This window comes from Epinephelus lanceolatus, chromosome 6 (genome assembly GCF_041903045.1).
Source record: "Epinephelus lanceolatus isolate andai-2023 chromosome 6, ASM4190304v1, whole genome shotgun sequence".
NCBI classification, from domain to species: domain Eukaryota; kingdom Metazoa; phylum Chordata; class Actinopteri; order Perciformes; family Serranidae; genus Epinephelus; species Epinephelus lanceolatus.
This window is the reverse complement of record NC_135739.1, coordinates 34734004-34752218: the sequence shown is the minus strand read 5'-3', so window position 1 is coordinate 34752218 and position 18215 is coordinate 34734004. Positions and strand designations below refer to the sequence as shown.

At 42.5% G+C, this 18215-nt stretch overlaps 2 protein-coding genes and 1 non-coding gene across 4 annotated transcripts in view; 2 read left to right on the top strand and 1 right to left on the bottom strand.

Moving 5' to 3' along the window:
* Positions 1–662, bottom strand: part of aspm (assembly factor for spindle microtubules) — a 29654-nt gene extending 28992 nt beyond the window's left edge. The window contains exon 1 of the mRNA XM_033622116.2: positions 216–662. Within this exon, the coding sequence (XP_033478007.2) occupies positions 216–491 (276 nt within the window). The 5' untranslated portion in view covers positions 492–662. The remainder of the gene's footprint in view (positions 1–215) is intronic.
* A 639-nt stretch (positions 663–1301) lies between these two features.
* Positions 1302–1373, top strand: trnah-gug (transfer RNA histidin (anticodon GUG)). The gene has a single exon. It is a non-coding gene; the product is annotated as a tRNA-His (tRNA).
* Positions 1374–5722: 4349 nt separating this feature from the next.
* Positions 5723–15758, top strand: depdc1a (DEP domain containing 1a). 2 transcript variants are annotated; one of them, XM_033620816.2, is made up of 12 exons: positions 5723–5931; positions 7060–7325; positions 7456–7603; positions 7801–7925; positions 8128–8258; positions 8438–8485; positions 9134–9271; positions 9728–10702; positions 12951–13123; positions 13313–13489; positions 13775–13981; positions 14162–15758. In XM_033620816.2, exons 1-12 carry the CDS (start codon positions 5884–5886, stop codon positions 14297–14299), a joined length of 2574 nt encoding a protein of 857 aa, XP_033476707.1. In that variant the 5' UTR covers positions 5723–5883; the 3' UTR covers positions 14300–15758. The 2 variants fall into 2 exon arrangements, with proteins under 2 accessions (XP_033476707.1, XP_033476708.1); XM_033620817.2 differs by lacking the exon at positions 9728–10702.
* Positions 15759–18215: the final 2457 nt, after the last annotated feature.

Here is an 18215-nt window from a genome sequence, read left to right as displayed (position 1 = left end):
AAGGACAAAGCAAGCAGTATGGGTACACTCACTGTGGGGTGTGTTAGTACAGCTAGGGAAGAAATAAATAAGGACTTCAGAGAGTTAAGATGTTAACTTGTCGAAATGTTAGCACAACAAAACTCCTAAGCACGATTACAGCTTGTTTCGTGTGACCAAAGATGCTCTGTAACTCTGGTGTAGCGTTAGAGGAAAGCTGTGAGCTAAAAACTTACCTGGATCGTGAACGTGTTGTGGTCCACAGAAAAGCCTTTACTCGATGGGATCTTTTCAACAATGACCTCCGCTTCTGCATCCTCATTCGGGTTCTCAATACGCAGAACAACTGACCTGGAGGTGCCCAGCTTTACTGTCCCAAATGTCACAAAGGGAGCCTTTGAAAACAGGGTCAAAACCAACACCGGGACGTCGTTCTCCTTGTTAACGTCCTCTCTCTTTATTGGACTGAAGTCCAGGAATCCTTTCCGTGTCGGAGGCAACGTTTCAGCCATTTTAAATAAAAAGATAGCAGAAGCTATTAGCTAGCTACATGTTAAAAAGTTCGTCTTCTGTAAAAACAGCTAGCGTGTAGCATGTGCGCTGCTAGCAAAGTCGGCAGCTCTCTAACACGAGTTCTGCCCTGATACTAACCAGCTAACAAACGTTAGAACACACTTCCTTCAACAACAAACCGAATGACAATCTAGTTTGAAATTCGGTCTTGGTGTTTAATCAGCCAATCATGCGCGAGGGATGGCTACATCTTGTCCAATGGGTGAAGAGGATGTATCAAATCCATATGAATACAGCGCTATCGACCAATCAGTTATCGGCTACATTTTTAAACTGCCGCAAGCCACGCCCACAGTCAGAGAGGTTAAAAAATGAAGATGTATCACCCCGGTTTTACTCTTCGACACCACCAAAGAAACTATAAATATTATGTTTCCTTGGACACAGCTAAAGCTACCAAAGCTACAGTTTCCACATACAAAGGACGTAATTCCAAATTTCCATACAGTGGAGCGCATGAGTGGTTTACAGCTCTCCTCTAAACCAGATTGTGATTCAAAACTTTACTATAAAGTGATGGTTCCTTCTACCCAAACGATCTTTGCTTTAATGTGAACGTTATTTCTCACTCGGCTTTAAAAGTATACGACAGAAAAACTGTAATAATAATATAACTTAATTCTGCTTTATTGCCTAGTGAATGTTGGACCCTTTTAATCGCAAAGCTTGACGTAACAGAATGTGTCCACTAATAAATGACGGAAACATTTCTGTAGAAACCCCCGTGAATTAGTCAGCTTGCATAGCTCGCCGTGATCGTATAGTGGTTAGTACTCTGCGTTGTGGCCGCAGCAACCCCGGTTCGAATCCGGGTCACGGCAGTGTTTTGACCACACACATTTACCTGGCAAACATCCACTACCTGGGCGCCAGGCCACCACCGCCCTGTGGACCCACCACCCGCATGAATCCAGCATCAGGGACCAGGTGCATTGTGTGGCAGGCACCTGGGCGTGCTGAACCCTAGTGTGGCAGACAAATAACTTCATCTTTCAGAAGACCAAGATATCTGTAAACACTAGTACAAAGGAAACTGAGAAAGTGGTTGGCATGTACCTGAAGATGGGCCTAATGCCAATGTCTGGAGTCCATGTGTATTGGGAGAGAGACACGCGGTGCTCCCCTGCTTGTGATGTGATGCCACGCAACAGATTCCAATCTCTGTTGACATCATTAAATTTTGTAAACAACTTTACAGTGTCATAAAAAAAGAAAGAAAATAAAGACAAACTCTGAAGAGGCCATGGTTTGATTCATTTCAAGAAAAGTGCCTGCAGGTGGGTACAAAAAGAGAACAACTCCATGGCTGAGATGAAGATTCCTCTCAAGGGGAAATTCAGCAGCAGTAAGAAATAATTTGCGAGGCAAACCGCATCAGTGGGAGTCCAAAGTGTGGATAAGAACGGGCATGCTCTATGACCTCGATGTGTGCTGAGGCTGTGTCAACATGATATGAGCCAAATCTGAACTTGAATCTTCAGGTGATACTTTGATGAAGCTTGCCTCCATGCTTCGAGAAGGAAGCATGAGAATGGTGCGGTCACTCTTTATGTCATCCTTTGCTGGACCAGAATCTGCAGAGGATTCAATGCTGGGACAATGCCAACCTACACTGGAGTTGAGAGGCCTTACACTGTGGGTACCTACAACCAATAACATGGGAGGTGTCAATATGTTGGATTCACAGCCAAATACAATTCCCCCATGAAATCCTGCTGCTGGTACAGCTACATCTTCTGGCACACTATTATCCTCACTGTGATCAACGCCTGGCTCCTCTACAAGCGCGGCTGCAAAGCTCTCGAGATTTCAAACAGAGATGCACAACTAGCATCCTCTCTCATCCTGGTTCTAATCCAATTCAGGTGAACACAACTCTCAGTACACTAGGGACAGTGTGACCTTCAGTCAATAGAGGCCCAGTAACACAGACGGAGACATCAACGAGCCCTTTGAATGCTCAGAAGAGACCATACTCAGGTGAGGGGAGTCCACCAAAATCTGTCCCAACACACTATGCAGCAAGTGCAATGTTAGACTTTGCTTTTCAGAGGAGAAGAACTGTCTTTGGGACTGTCATTGCAAATAAAGATGGCTGAACACTGGGACTAAGACAGAATGCAGTTACAGTCTTGTCCTGTGTTCTCTTTTTGCCATGACCAACAGCTGCATAGCTCGATCTGTCAGCTGGTCAGTTGATCAGAAATTTACACACTCTTTGGTTCTTGCACAAGGAGAATTAATTTGACATGGAGGTCAAGTGTGGATGCATGCTACATGTGTTCACAGCTAAATAGGCAGCACACCCTTTAATGAACCCTTAGTGTCCTCTAGGTTGCCCTTCCAGAGGAGAAAACACGATGCAGTGCCATACAGGCTGCCCTACATTCTAGAACATTTTCTACACACTGGTGCCCCAATGCATGAAAGTGGTACTTGTGTTAATTGTTTTCACCCCTACCCCTACTGTTACCTATGATGACCAGCTGGGGGCAGCAGTGTTCAGGAGTTCACCATGACTTGTACAGTGCATTGTTCCAAAATGTATTATGCCCTTTCAAAGCCTTGTAATGTATTGCCCTATTACATCTCATATTTTAATGGATATCAAGGTGATTAAGCATTGTAACTGAGAGCAAATACCTGAAAAAAGTAAAGTGTTTTAGGTTTTTGTTTTTTTTAAATAACAGCTTTATTTAAATGAGTGTCATGCCCAGGACATACATCTGACGAGGACATTATCAAAAATGCATTAAATAATTGAAATAAAATAACAGCTTTGGAGGAGTTCTAAAGAGCAGCAGTTTTGTAAATGTAGTAGGGTTGGCTGGGCCCCTCTAAAGGTCAGTCCATCTTAAATGAGCCTGATCAGGTTTGAATGGGCACCAGGTGTAGCTCATTTGTGCTGCTCTACATACATACCATGCAAACCCTCAGGCTACAGAAACACCGCTCCTCTTTCCGGTGGCCAGATTTTCCCTTGATGGCTATAGCACACCCCCTGGGTTGGATGTCTGATGTTAAAGAGGTGAATGCCTGTTCCTGCCCAAAGTGCGGGCTGATTCAATCCATTCCATGACTCCTAAGCACTGATTTAGTGTATTTTATTTCTGTGATAGTTTGTAAAGGTGTATCTTAACAGAAGAGAATCCCCCACATTTCCACTCTAATGTTTTTCTGAAGTTTTTAGGTTGAAACCTGACTGAGGAAGGGACAGTTGGGGCCTTTCAAAGCTGGGGCCTAGCTCCCTAAGTACCCGCCCCTTTTTTAACTCAGTTGAGCGTTGTTTGCTGTGTTTTCACCTTGCACTTTATTTTTGTGTGTCAGTGTGTGTGCATAACCTCACCCCCCTTTTTCTTGCATTGGCCAGAGTGGGTCTCCCCCTGAAATTCCCCCTGGCTTGGTAGGCAGTTACCCTCCCCCCTGTCAAGTATTCATTACTCACACTGCCACGCTTTTGTATGTTTGGGTTTTAGCTTCTAGTACTGTCATGCATGTTTTAATGGTCACCAATAAAAATCTCTTACATCGCTCTTACATCTTGTTTTTAGTTCATATAGTTAATAAACATTATTGTGTCTACCTGGAAACCTTGCCTCTGCTGTCCCTTCATGTCAAATTGATAAACATGTACTTACACCTGACACTGTAAGTACAATAATTTATCTAATTTAACAGCCATTTAACCCAGTCGCGACTTCTAGAACACACGATGAACAAATTAAATCAAAACACCATAAAAATACAGAAAAACAATGTCATCACTCAAATTGCCATCACGTAGTACGATGCTGCCTAAATTCAAAAGGTATAACATATGTCAATGTCAAATAGCCTGTCTGTAAACTTATTGTAAGTGGTATACATACATTAAGCAGGTGACCTCAGAATAACACACGCTGAATTAACAAATGTCTTTCTGCATAGCTACTGTATGTAGCTACACAGTTCCCTTAGTCCAGAAAGTGGAGATGTTTGTGACAACAGCTTCATTCATCTAAACGGTGTTGAATTCTGACACATTTCCACGGTTTTCACCCACCAAATCACTTGATTTTTCAAAGGCCTCACAAGTTGCATGTTATTCATAAGTTTCTTCAGAAGAGTACTACTCATCTTGTGTGTGTATGGTTAAATTTGTGGTTTCTCTGTTTTTCCCTGAGTCTTGATGAGTCTGCCACAGTGTCTCAGGTGAGTGTCACTCTCAAATGCTTTCAAGAGATTTTGAGTCCCGCTCTCTAAATGTGTTTTGCTTATTGTTGCTTAACTTGGATGTTTGTGCTTCACTGTGCAGAGTTTGATGCTATGAGCCTGTTTACACATTTATCTGCTGAAGATGGAATATTTTCTCTGCACTCTGCACCGTAAATCTGAATTTAGGATGTGTCAGCATGAGCGTGTCTTATTGACATTTTGTCGCAATCCTGGCCCAATAGGCAGCTTACACAAGTGTGATGTGGGAACTTGAAACCTTAACTTTTGAGTGAAGTAGTGACATGTTGTGTGCAGCAATTTAAGTTTTGAAACAAAATTGAGGAGGAAGGAGTAGATGTAATTTCAACATTTACCAAGATAAATGAACTTTATTTGGTGGAAAACATCAAGCGGAGTGTTTTAGCCATATTCCTTAAAACATGTTTGACTTTAAAGCAGAAAGCTGGGTTTATGGTGTTTGTGTACTGTTTGCAGACATCAGCATCTCAATAGCAGTGACTTGAATGAGCCCCATCCTCCTGGTTATCTATCCCATTGAAAATGTCTCTAACCTCTACTGTCTTTTGTCTGATCCCCTCACCAGGACTTCTTTCTGTCTCTAACTGATTAGTATGATGCCCACAACAGGCCTTTGAAGACATGCTAATGGAGATTCCTTGTGTGTAGGAGTGTCAGTGAATACAATACAGCTGACTGTCCATGCTGTTACTGCAGCTTTTTGGTTGTTGCTTTGAGCTAACTGGAGAACAGCAAACACTGAGGAAGAAAATGTTGTGGGAACAGTGGTCTAAACAGAAACACATTCCTAATATGGCACCGTACTACATTTTTAAAGTCGAGCTGCCTTCAGGTCGCAGTTTGTTTTGCTCCTCCACCCCTCTTGACTTCGAGGCTGATCACGTGACCCGCGCGCCGTCCAATCCTGTGCCAGAACAGCACGGCTCGTAATTTTGAACAGACGGAGAGCAGCCAGCCGGAGCTGCGTATTATCAATGCTGCCATTTACAAGCGAGCAGCAAAATATCGGTTAAATCTTTCCCCGTGTAATGGATATTATTATCACTTGTCATATCGGATGAAGTAACAGAACAGTCAGCACAACTTTGTGTGATAAATATGAGTTCTCATGTTATCACTCCTGGACCGTACCGAGCCACAAAACTGGTAAGTTAACTGGCTGATAAGGTCGTTAGCTAACTAAAGATGGCTAATTGCTAATTCGGCAGAAAAAGTTGTCGTCAGCGACAGTGCTATAACATTAACTGTTAACTGTTTTTAAACAAATGTAACTCTTAGTTCAGTGAAGCAAGAGTGTTTATAGAATTGATTTAATATCGTCTTTTATGAGGTCTTCCTACTAATACTAAACTAATGCTAGGTAGCTAACGTTAATCCAGCTGAATTGTCCACTTGCTAACGCTAAGTGATGAAATTATGTCTGCAACTAACGATGAATGTTATTTGAAATATTGTGTGTGCCAAGTGCCAGCTATTCTGTACTGACTAATATATTATTCTTTCTGTCTATTAAATGTCAGTCAAACTACTATCATGGAAGATTAAAAAAAAATGAAATGAAAATATTTACAAGTAATGTATTGAAATTAGGTCATTTTGCATGCAAGATTTACTTCATCTACGAATATCGTTATCCAAATTGTTGTTAACACTAATTAATCTTCTATCAGTCTATTAATCTATTAATTGAATCGGCTCAATCTTTTAGTCTGTAAAATGCCAGAAGATGGTGGGAAATGTCAGAATTTCCAAGTTTGAAAACAAGCTGATGTCCTCAGATTGCTTGGGGTTTTATTTCTGTCTAGGGGTTCACAGCTCAAAAGCTAAAAACTTCATGTATTTGCAAGGTGCTTTGAGATGGGAAACAGTCGTAAATGGTCGAAATTCCAGCAGGTCAGCAACACTTGTTGTACAAAGACAAACTTAACAGTTATTCTAACGATCTTTGACCTGTGGCCCCATGGACGACCCTGAAGAAGGCCACAAGCCAAAACTGTTGGTCTCACAATAAATGTGTTCTTTACATTGCAAGTGTTGTTGGAGTTTTGCACCTTTAGGACCTCTAATCAGTGGAGAACTTTGTCAACTTAAAATAAAATAATTATCTTGTTTTCGTGGCAGAAAGTAAAACTTCACTAATGCATACATCTTTCTCCAGCAGTCCTCAAGTCGATGCTGTCAGGAATGTCCCAAAGAGCACAGTCTGAACATTAAAATGAAGTTGGATAGTGATAGTGACAAGTTAGTAAACTCTCTCTTTCTGGCCTCTTTCAGTGGAATGAGGTGACTCGTTTGTTTCGGGCTGGTATGCCCCTCAGGAAACACCGCCAGAACTTCCGGCACCATGCCTCCTGCTTCACCGCCTCTGCCGCTGTGGAGTGGATGCACCAGCTGCTTCGAAGCAACAGCAATTTTGGCCCTGATGTCACCAGGCAGCAGACGGTGCAGCTCTTGAAGAAGTTTCTGAAGAACCATGTGATCGAAGATGTGAAGGGTCGCTGGGGCACAGAGGATCTGGAGGACAACAACACGCTGTACAGGTAGGCAGCATTTTGGAGAAACTTGCCTTATAATTATTTATAAAGATACTAATATATGTGTACAAATGTATGACTGTGGTACTCCCCTACACAAAATTACACTGTCCATGTTCTCTTTTTTTCCCTTCAGATTCCCCTCCACTTCCCCTCTGAAGCCCATTCCATGTCCAGCTTCAGCCTCGGCCCCTGGCTCCATTAAGAAAAGGCCTTCATTCAGAGACAAGGAAGGTTTCTTCAGGTTTAGAAGTATCAAGAAGCAACATGAGGAGGAGATGCAGGTGACATAGATAATTGTATCTGTAATATGTACAATTGTATACTAGAAATAACATCTATAGAAATGTCAGTACATAACCAGTCAGCTGTTTTCAAGAAGGAATGCCAGTTACAGTTGCAGGTTTAAAGTTCAGTCTAAATATGAAAAATAATCCCATGTGTGTGTGACAGTGGTTCATGCTCTGTTTATGCCTTCCAGGAAAATGTAGATCCTGCGCTCCAAGCAGGAGGAGAGAATCAGCCAACAGGAGAGCAGCAGGTACAGAGACGAGAGCTGACGGTGGAGGATGAACAGGAGATCTGGAGAGACATCACCCTGACTCAGTATAAGCCTTTTACCTTTTAAAGACACACAGATATTACACATTTGTCACAAAGCACGTGATTTCTTATGCTTTAATAACCTGTAGAATAACATAGGAGAAAGACTGATGCATGAGACCTAAGCAAAGGTTGAAGTCTAGAAATCAATATGTGAGGAAGATGTTTTTTTCTGTGTAAGCAAATCATGTGTGTTGTCTTTCAGCCTGCAGAGGATTCTAGGCATTCCCTCTCTTGATGAGGTTTTAGACCGACGCTATGTAAACCCACAGAACATCATCCATAACATGACCAAAGTCAATAAGCATGGAGTGGTGACATTGGACGACAAAACAAGTAGGTTTATATATCAACAAAAAATGTTATACATAAAAAGAAAGTATTAAATCTATTTAAACAAATATTTAACTGAATACGTATACTTCTCCCTGAAGAGCTGTATTCCATGAAAGTGTGAGTATTGACAATGTGATATAAATGATCCAGCCATTGTAACCTGTTAATCATCTCTCTAGATGACCTTCCACACTGGGTTTTGTCTGCCATGAAGAGCCTGGCCAACTGTGAGTAGCATCGAGCTGCTTAGACATCTCTGTGCTGCATGAACATTGCTACTTTTTGATTGATGCACACTTCAACCCCCAGTTTTTGACATATGAATACAATGACAGAATTAGATCATGTATCTTAAACAACATCAGGGCTGGGTGTTGTTCAAATATTTTCAATACTGATAGGGGTTCCTGAACAATTCTTTTATTATACTAATTTTATAGCACACAACACACACACGTGGTGTAATGTAGTGTTTTTCCTGCATGCCTGTATGATGTGTAACAACAGACAGCAAATCACCAGCATATTAGGGAGAAGGTACAGTCAGGCTGCATGCTTATTAGCTCACTGACGTTGATGAGATGTACCCTTTAGGTATTGAAATTTGGTACAGAACATCAAGGCACTTTTTCAGTACGTGATAATATGGAAGCAATTGCCATAAAAGTATCAAAGTTCAGTACCCAGCCCTGATCACAGTCAGAAAAATTAACCCTTTGACTTTTTTATGTAGATGTTAAGAATTCTATATGAAGTTAGAACATTAAAACACAAAGGTTTTTGATTACGATTATGAATGTAATATGAGAAGTCTAAGCTTTTCAGTATCTTTCACACTCAAATGACAGCTGCAGTAACCTGCCGTTTATTCCTAGGGCCCAAGTACGACAGTGCACAGCCGTCCTATCCTGGTTTTGAGAGGGATGTCTTCAAAACGGTGTCTGATTACTTCTACAGTCTTCCACAGCCTGTACTTACATACGAACTGTATGAACTTTTTATCAACGTCCTGGGTATGTATTGTGGACTCATTTCACCAGGCTTCTCCCTGTTGCTGACCATGACACTGCTGTTACATGCTTTAAAGAGACTTAGTTTTAGTAGATGGTGTTGTTTTACAGGAAATGATGCTCAAACTGACAGGATTGTTTGCAGGATCTTGTCGCTCAGTCGTGTTGACATGATGTCTCCACTATGTGGTCACGTGCTCTGACCTCTAACAGTGCTTCTCGACTGCTAACAGAGATTTTGGTTGTTGTCACTTCTGTTTGTGGAGTCCTAACAGTGATATGAGCAGCTGTATTCTCTGTGTCTATGCCTGTCATGTGTTGTGTCTGACCAGCTGATGGTTGTGTATGTCCGGTAAATGTTTGAATTAACTAAAACCTCTCCCTCCCCTTCACTGTCTGCTTGCACTTACACTCTGCCTGCCCCGCTTGGCTCTCTCCTTTCTCTGCATCCACTCTCAGTGTTTTGTGGGTACGTCGCAGCACCCACGATTCACCAACGAGGGAAACGCAAGAAGCTTGACCTCCCTTCAGCTGCCCCTCCAGCCAAGACATCGTTCCGCTCCACGGAGTGTCTCCTCCTGTCGCTGCTCAGACAGGGGACGTGTGATGAAACGGAGTCTCCGATGAGCGAGGTGCTCGGCGGGAAGCTTCAGTCACGGATGGCAGCGATGACAGGTGGCACTCCCAGAGCAGGTGATGGAGAATTAGGAGGCAGCTGCACGAGTCTGAGTACAGTTGGTTTTACAAAGCCTCGAACCAGGAGCTGCTCACTGGAAACCATCCTAGATGACTCTGCCCCTCTCACCCGGCAACAGCTGTTCCTGTCCAATGACAGCCTGGCATCCTGCGCCCGTAGTAACAGGAGCCAGAATGACAGCTCTACCATAACAACGCCCCACAGTCATACAGACTTTACACCTGTATCCAAAGCAACCATGTTTACTGCAGGAGGTACAACCAGGAATAGAATGTCTTTAGCAGGAATGTCAGGTACGCAGAGATCGCGCTCCTTGCGGCCACGCAGCGTAGGCAGCTGTCTGGACATCGTCATAGAAACCAAGGAGGAAGATGTCAAGGAGATCAAGTGGCAGGGCCGAGCAGCCAGCTGCTTGAATGTGAACACACCTGCAGACCAGCATCTCTTCTCCACAGCTTCACGTCCTCCCTTGTCCTATCAACCCTCCTATCTTCCTCTCCCCTCATCTTCATCTGCTTTGGCCAAAGTACAAGGGTCTTGTGCTACCACAGGACCTAGTGGGCCCAGACCCGCTGCCAGTACCTCTAATCTTTGGACACTTTCTGCACCTGCCGTTGTCCGCCGCTGCCTCAGCTCGCTGGATGTGTCAAAGCCCTCTCGTCCTGTTTCACTGTTCAAACCGCCTGTCTGTGCGCCCACCAGCATCTCCCAGCACCCCAAACCCAAACCTGAGCACAGTAAGACCCTCTCACCTCTACCTGTCTTTGTGTCTGCTTGTCTGTTGTTGATGACAACTAACACCATCTAACATCTAACCACTGCTGGTATGCATGATTTTAACCTCGGTTGAACACGAAAGGTGAAGTCTAGATGTGAGCTGAAGTGGTGCAGGAAATGATTTTACTTTTTGGGGTTTGTGTAAGTTAACATTTCCAAGGTTCTAGTGAACATATTGACAGAACAAAGTAATGAAAGAAAGCACTGGTTCGAGGAGCACAGAGCTCATGTGCAACTTGTTGAATTTAAGATAGGAATGCAGCGCATTTTATGTTGCTTGCTTTTGGCATGTTTATATTTTCTTTGCTGCTTTAGATTTTTGCAATGTGTTTTGCAGCGATGCATCACATTACTGCATTAATATCTCCTGGAACTTGGACATTTCAGTGACAGATCAACACATAAAATTTGTTTCAGGAAGAGCATTGAAATTGCAAACTCAGTGGAGGGTAGAAAATCTTTATAGTGACCTACAAACTGTGGGAAAAGCATTAGGCTGTTAAGTGGCAAAAAGACATGATGGTCTGCTTTCACTGAAGTCAGTTCAAACTGTGTTAAACCAAAGATGGCGCAGGACTTCTTCCTTGCTCACCGACCATAATGCTGCTCAGCAGCAGCATGCTGGTGGTCAGAAGATGTACAAATGAGATTACCATTATAATAACCAACATCTATACATTGTTCCTCCCAGCATTGAGCGCTCAACCACAGAGCAAACTACTGCAAGTTAGGATGCAAGGATGTGATTTTTCCAACCTTAAAAAAGAAAGTAATTTGGGTTTTGGGGGGCATGTTTATTGGCAATGCCTGGCCTGGGCATTCAGGATAGTTTTTTTAGCCCTGAATAATAAGACTGGGCAGTTAACTGTCCCTAAAGAAGAAGGCAGAGGCAAGACAAGACCAATCAGGGAGGGTTTATAGGAAAATGTGTGGCAATACTTGTTTCTTATTGGCTGCTGGTCTGTCAGTTCTTCAGTTGATGGGGTTACTAGGGTTTGGCTAACTAGCCAGATATTTTCCTGCTTTTTTGTCCTTGACCAAACACATGCCTAGGAAGGAGACCTGTTGTCATAGGTCGCCAAGAATATTTTCTACCATCTGGCAAGTTTGCAATAGAGCGCCGAAGTCACGCCCTTTCCGGTGAAGCTCATGGGGCCTTAGATCGGAAAAAATATGAATGGCAGTGAATGAGGAGAGAAATATTATCTTTTGGTCCCGTTTGAGTTGAGACATGAAATCTAAATATGTTGTTAATGAATTTAAAACATACATTTTAAGGTCAAGAAAGTCATACTTTGTGGTAAAACTGTTGAGATATAAGCTTTTTAATTAGAAAGACTCAAGAGTACACAGGAGGAGGTCGCGTATGTGACGTCATAGCTTTCGCTCGCTTCCTGCAGCTTGGCCTCCCCGCTGAAATTCCACTGTTTTATGATTAATCGATTTATGATTGAAGATGTCTGTGTGTTTTGTGCCAGGTTGCAGTCACTCCAAGCTGCTGGAAGCGAGCGAAGGCTATGACGTCACATACGCGACCGCCTCCTGTGTAGTCTTTCTAATTACGCTGTTTTTTTGTTTTTTTTCCAAAAGCTTATATCTCAACAGTTTTACCACAAAGTATGACTTTCTTGACCTTAAAATTTATGTTTTAAATTCATTAATGACATATTTGGATTTCATGTCACAGTTTAAACGGGACCAACAGATAATATTTCTCTCCTCATTCACTGCGATTCATATTTTTTCCAATCTAAGGTCCCATGAGCTTCACCGGAAGGGGCGTGACTTCGGCGCTCTATATCATCATTCTTTCAATAACATATTTTGTCAGTGGATCTGGGACTGAGCTGTCCAGTAGTTCCTGGAGATATCCATGCAGGCACATGATGCGCCTTATACAGTCCTGGATCAGGGCGGGGTACACATCCTTTTTAATAGCATATTACAATACATAAAATGTTTATAAATCTCACCTGACTCATCTGGCATCATAGCTGCAGTTGATTAATTTTGTCGTCCATCCATTCATCCATCTATTCATTCATCCATTCATCTGTCTGATCTAGTGAATGTGATTTAGCAGCGATGGATGAATGTGTCCGCAAAGAGTGACTCTACTGCTGTTTGTTTCAGTACTGACTACACCACACACTTCACCTGTCTCTTTATCATTGCTGTATGACCGTGTGTGTGTATGTGTGTATATAGGCCTTCTCCAGTCTCATTGCGAGCGTGTGGCCATCGAGGCCCTGCAGCTTTGCACCCTCCTGCTCCCACCCTCCTCCCGCAGGAAGTTGCAGCTGCTCATGAGGATGATGTCACGCATCAGCCAGAACGTGGACATGCCCCGCCTCCACCCCGCCATCGGCACCAGAACACTGGTGAGGCACAAAAGTAGAATTAACACAAGACCTACTGTACATATTTGTTCCCCTTAATCAGTGGGATATTATTGTATTGTATTACTTTTTTTTGTCTTTACATTCATTCCTTTGTGTTTTAATGGCTGTTTTGACTGTTTGTCCCAATTTACCTGTCTCTCCATTTGTTGTTTATGGTTCTCGTTCCAGATGGTTCACACATTTTCAGGCTGCGTACTGGGCAGCGCTGAGGAGTGTGATTTGGACGAGCTGTTAGCTACCAGACTGGTGTCATTTCTAATGGACCATCAACAAAGCATCCTTTCTGTCCCAGAGTACCTGCTCAGTGCTATTGAAGACCATATACAGTACCTGCGCTCTGTACAGGTACACCCTTAAACTGTTAAAGTGTATGCATCCTGCATCCTGGGTGCTTATGGACAAATGGAAAACATATACACAAGTTATGCAGACGTAGACCATGTAATACAACATAGTGTATATTTAATGGATTGTTTTAGATGGAGTGATTTTGAGATGGTTTCACAAACCTAAATTATAACCTGTTGTGTCTGTATAATGTCTGTAAATACGTAGTTGAAAATATAGCAGACCATGTAATTTGTCAACAATGTAGTGATGGTTGTGTTTTTTTCACTGTCTTGACTCCAGGTCCCTATCGATGCTGTTCCTCATGTCGATGGCGACGATCCAGTTTGCGCTCCCATGCCCATTTACACGTTCTGCCGTCAGATTAGCGGCGCTGAGTTTGAACAGCAAAAGCTGGCATCTTCCCAGAAGGCCATGGAGGAGTTGCTGGAGATGCTGCTGACCAACCAAAACATGAGTGAGAAGGAGAGACGCAAGAAACTGAAGCAGGTGACAAAACCAGGGTTTAAAAACAACAACTATTCGACTGTTCAGCAAGCAGTTCACACAAAGCATACTGGCAACTTCACAAAACTGAGAGCATATAGGTAGACAAAATGTATATTAGATGGATCCTTGTGGCTATGTGAGCACTGAAATCACTGTCATGGTTTTTTGTCTTTGCTTTAGTTTCAGAAGCAGTACCCAGACATCTACAGTCGTCGGTTCCCCTCCTCAGACAACGATAACAAAGCCAACAACAAGCCAAAGATTAAACCTCCTCTCCTCAGCATCAGGAAGACCAAAGCTTTCAGTATCAGGAACTAAACTAACCCTACAGGTTGTCCCCATGATAGAAACCATTCATGTTGCTGCACTATAACTGCACTGATACTAAGAGATTTGGAATATTCACTTCTCTTTGCAGCTTTTTCTTGTTACATTGGAAATACTGTTATGCTTGTTGTGTCTCATTTATGTAGCTATGTGTGAGTTAATGCAGACTGGAAGACTTCTACAGTGGTAGATGAGTGTATTCATGTTGTGTGTGCGTGTGTGTGATTGTGTGTTGACAGCTGACTGATGAAGGCAGGTAGACAGTTGCTCCTCTGAGCAGTTCACGTGGATCATTGTGTTCAAGTATAATGTTTTTTAATGAAGCAGGGTTTTTTGAGTAAAATCTATTTTCTTATCGCCTCATCTGTCTTCTCTGTTGCTAGCTGGTACTGACATCTGTGTGGGCGAGTGAAAACAAACTTCAGTATGCATTTTGGGAGAAAAAAACATATGCAATTCTAAGATCACTGGTCCAAGTGGGAATAATTAGAGTATAGATTTCTTAATTTATGAATGTTAACACCGGGGAAAGTGTACATATGTCTTTTTGGGGGGGTTTCTTGCGTGACTTAACATTTTATATCATATAATCACAAATTTTATTTGAAATAATTTGTAGTTTTCTGACATTGAGCCCTTTTTGTTTTCTCAGAAATTTCATCCATGTCCTTTTGACTCTTATGTGTTGTGCTTTTAAAGCATTTTTACTGTAAAGTTTTAGGTTTCCTTGGGGATCTTGTGATTTTAAGGATCGCAGGCTTTTCATATACAGCTCAATTATTTTTAAATAGAGCTCAACTTTACCAGTTTTTTATTCCGTTGTCTTGTGTGACTGGACTTGAACCCACCCCAGCTTAGTTTATTGGATAGAGAAATGTGTTGCACAGGATTAAGGCATTGTAAATGGTCCATAAGCTTATTATTGCAATCATCAGAATAGTTAATTTATACATATTTAATGCCTATTGGACTCCCTAAAGAAGGGCTCACCAGACACATGTCATAATTTGAGTACACGGTTGCAACTCTTATAAATACAGCCTCAAGAGCTAGAGCATTAATGATCTGAAAGTAGTGAAGTGGCCATCAGCTAAACCTTTTGAAAAACCTGGTGTAAGATGGCATCATTTCATTTCAGTGATGGATGCTAACGGGTGAAAACAGAAGTGCAATACAGAACCCATATTATGTCTCGTGTCTGAGGTAACAAGTTTGACTCAAATTTTCAAGCTGTCCTTCTCATATGAAGTATTATTTGTACCCTGATATGTTTGTCTATACCTCATACCAAATGGCTTCTGTGTACGTGTGACTATATGCACTCATCAGCAGTGTTTTTGGTCAAGTCTTTTACAGAGGAGTGTTGTACATCTACACCATTGCACTCTTCCTCTGCATTGTTTACTATGCAAATCCTGGGAAATAAATGTGTTCAGCTGTTCTATTTATACACCATTGTTCTGTTTCTATTTGCAGTTGTGTGTGTGTGTGAAATTACGTGTGCACTGTGCCATAGATACTGTATATTATACCAGGTACTAAGCGGGACTGACTGGCATTTGTCCTTAAACCATTTTTATTTACCAACTTAATTGTTGAGGTGTGAAGGTCATAGGGACTCAAAACAGCTTTCCAGTGCAGCTTGTAGAACAAACACAACAACCGGGTGGGCTTAAAGAAAATCCAGTTTCATCCAGCTATCAAAACAGCATTTTCAGAAGTAGTAATGATGTCAGTGAAGATTCTCAGTCATCCAGGTCATGGTAATCTTAAGTGCTATATCGTAAGCAACTGGACTTGCTTGAGTTTCTTGAAGACGTTTCACCTCTCATCCAAGAAGCTTCTTCAGTTCTAAAAGACTGGTACAGAGTTGCAGGCTGCACATATGAGCTCTGAGTTTCAGAGCAAGGGTTCCCACCCACACAGGGTTTATAGCCTGCAACTTCCTACCAGTCTTTTAGAACTGAAGAAGCTTCTTGGATGAGAGGCGAAGCGTCTTCGAGAAACGCAAGCAAGTCCAGTTGCCTACGATATAGCACTTACAAGTAGTAATGATGTTCAACACACCCAAAATTGCCGACTTCTGTGTCGATTGCACTGAGCATGAATCTGTTGTAAGTCTGGTACATCAAAATTCAACTACAGAGTAGGTATGCAGAACAAATTTAATTACAGTTTGGTTTCATTGATTTGGTTTATTTCTACTTTCTTCCAGCACAACTGTCTTTTGAACCAAATCATGTTTCCATGAAGTGAGTGTCTGAACCCATCAGTTTCTGGTCTGATGACTGTAAGCCTCTGGGGGCAGCGAATTTGGCCCGCCTTGGCATTCTTAACCTAACCAATCTCCCTCCTCTTGCCTAAACTTAACCAATTCAACCAACAAAGGCAAAGAGTACTATCCAATTAGAGGAAGAGTAGGGTTGCTCACGGCTTTGCTATCCTTGGAAATAGCAATTGGCTTGGGGTCAGCAGACAATATTTTGGGGGCACTGGTGCAGTTAGTGCATATCCAAGCCAAAACTTCCTCCTCTATGCACCAGTAATTTCAGCAAATCTCTATGAACAGAAATGAATACAAATAAAGATGATAAAAAGCTAAATAGCTGATTGGTTCCGAGATTGCATTTAAGCTATTTTGCTCTCGGCATAGACTTTTTACCAGTCATTCAAACATCACTGGTCAATGCTACTCAGTGTACAAACAGAGACCAGAACTTGTCGGTGAAGATTCTCAGTCATCCAGGTCATGGTAATCATAAGTGGTATATCGTAGGCAACTGGACTTGCTTCAATTCTTGTTTTGCCTCTCATCCAAGAAGCTTCTTCAGTTCTAAATGACTGGTGCGGCGTCGCAGGCTTTAAACCCTGTGTGGGTGGGAACCCTTGCAGAGACGTAGGGGTCACATGTGAGCTCTGAGTTTCAGAGTCTTTAAGATGTGAGTCGGTGACCCATCCGGCCACCATTTGAGTCATTAGGGTCAGGTGGGTCCTGGAGTGAATGGGTGTGAAGGCATCTGGGGAGGGATTCCAAGACTGCATTGTAGGTGGGTGATAAGTGGTGTCGTAAGCCACCCCCTCTGTTTAACGATGGTCTTTCTAGTTTGACATAGATGGCTTCTTTTACTCCTCTTTCAAACCATCTTTCTTCCCTGGCCAAGATGTGAACATTGCTGTTCTCAAAGGAGTGTCCCTCTTGTAGATGTCAGTGGACAGCTGAGTCTTGACCTGAGGAGCTGGGTCTCCTGTGCTGCGCCATGCGCTTGTGGAGTGGTTTTGTTTCCCCAGTGTATAAATCTGTGCATTCCTGGCTGTACTGAACTGCATACACTACATTGCTCTGCTTTTGTCTGGGTGTTTTGTCCTTCACCCTCTATTCATCCCTCTATTCAACTTTCATTTATCAAAATGACAGAGGACCACAGAAATAGACAGGGTTAATGATTGACTCGCTCCCTCCCAGAGAAAACTCTGTTGCTCCTTCCCTTCCTCCAGCTAGCCAATTAAAATAGTTTGAGTGTCTGGAACTTATTAGAAAGGATTCTTTTTGCACGCATAACCATGTTCAAACAACAACACCAGCACACTGCTTTTTAAAGTTGACTTTAATAGTTTGACCCACATCAAAGGCCTGTTTTGTGACCGTTTGTGTTCCCACAGATTGACAAAGAACTTGCTTCGGGGCCCAGAGAACATTCTGCAAGGAGCCAAGGGCCAGGAGGCTGAAAAGAGAGGAGACAAAGCTGTCTTGTTCAGCTCAGGGTAAGGCCAGAGAAAGAGGAGGAGGAGGAAGAAGAAGAAAAGTGGTAGCAGGGGAGCAAAAGGCATGGCAGGACACAGGAGGAAAGGAGATGCAAAGGAAAAAAGGAGGGACTGGAGGACGCAAGGAAGGATGGAAAAGGGGAGG

Excerpts from the sequence above, each read along its gene's own strand:
- depdc1a (XM_033620816.2), top strand. The coding sequence starts at position 5,884 with ATGAGTTCTCATGTTATCACTCCTGGACCGTACCGAGCCACAAAACTG. Across the intron at positions 5,932-7,059 it reads CGTACCGAGCCACAAAACTG|TGGAATGAGGTGACTCGTTT; the intron begins GTAAGTTAACTG and ends GGCCTCTTTCAG. Across the intron at positions 7,326-7,455 it reads GACAACAACACGCTGTACAG|ATTCCCCTCCACTTCCCCTC; the intron begins GTAGGCAGCATT and ends TTTTCCCTTCAG.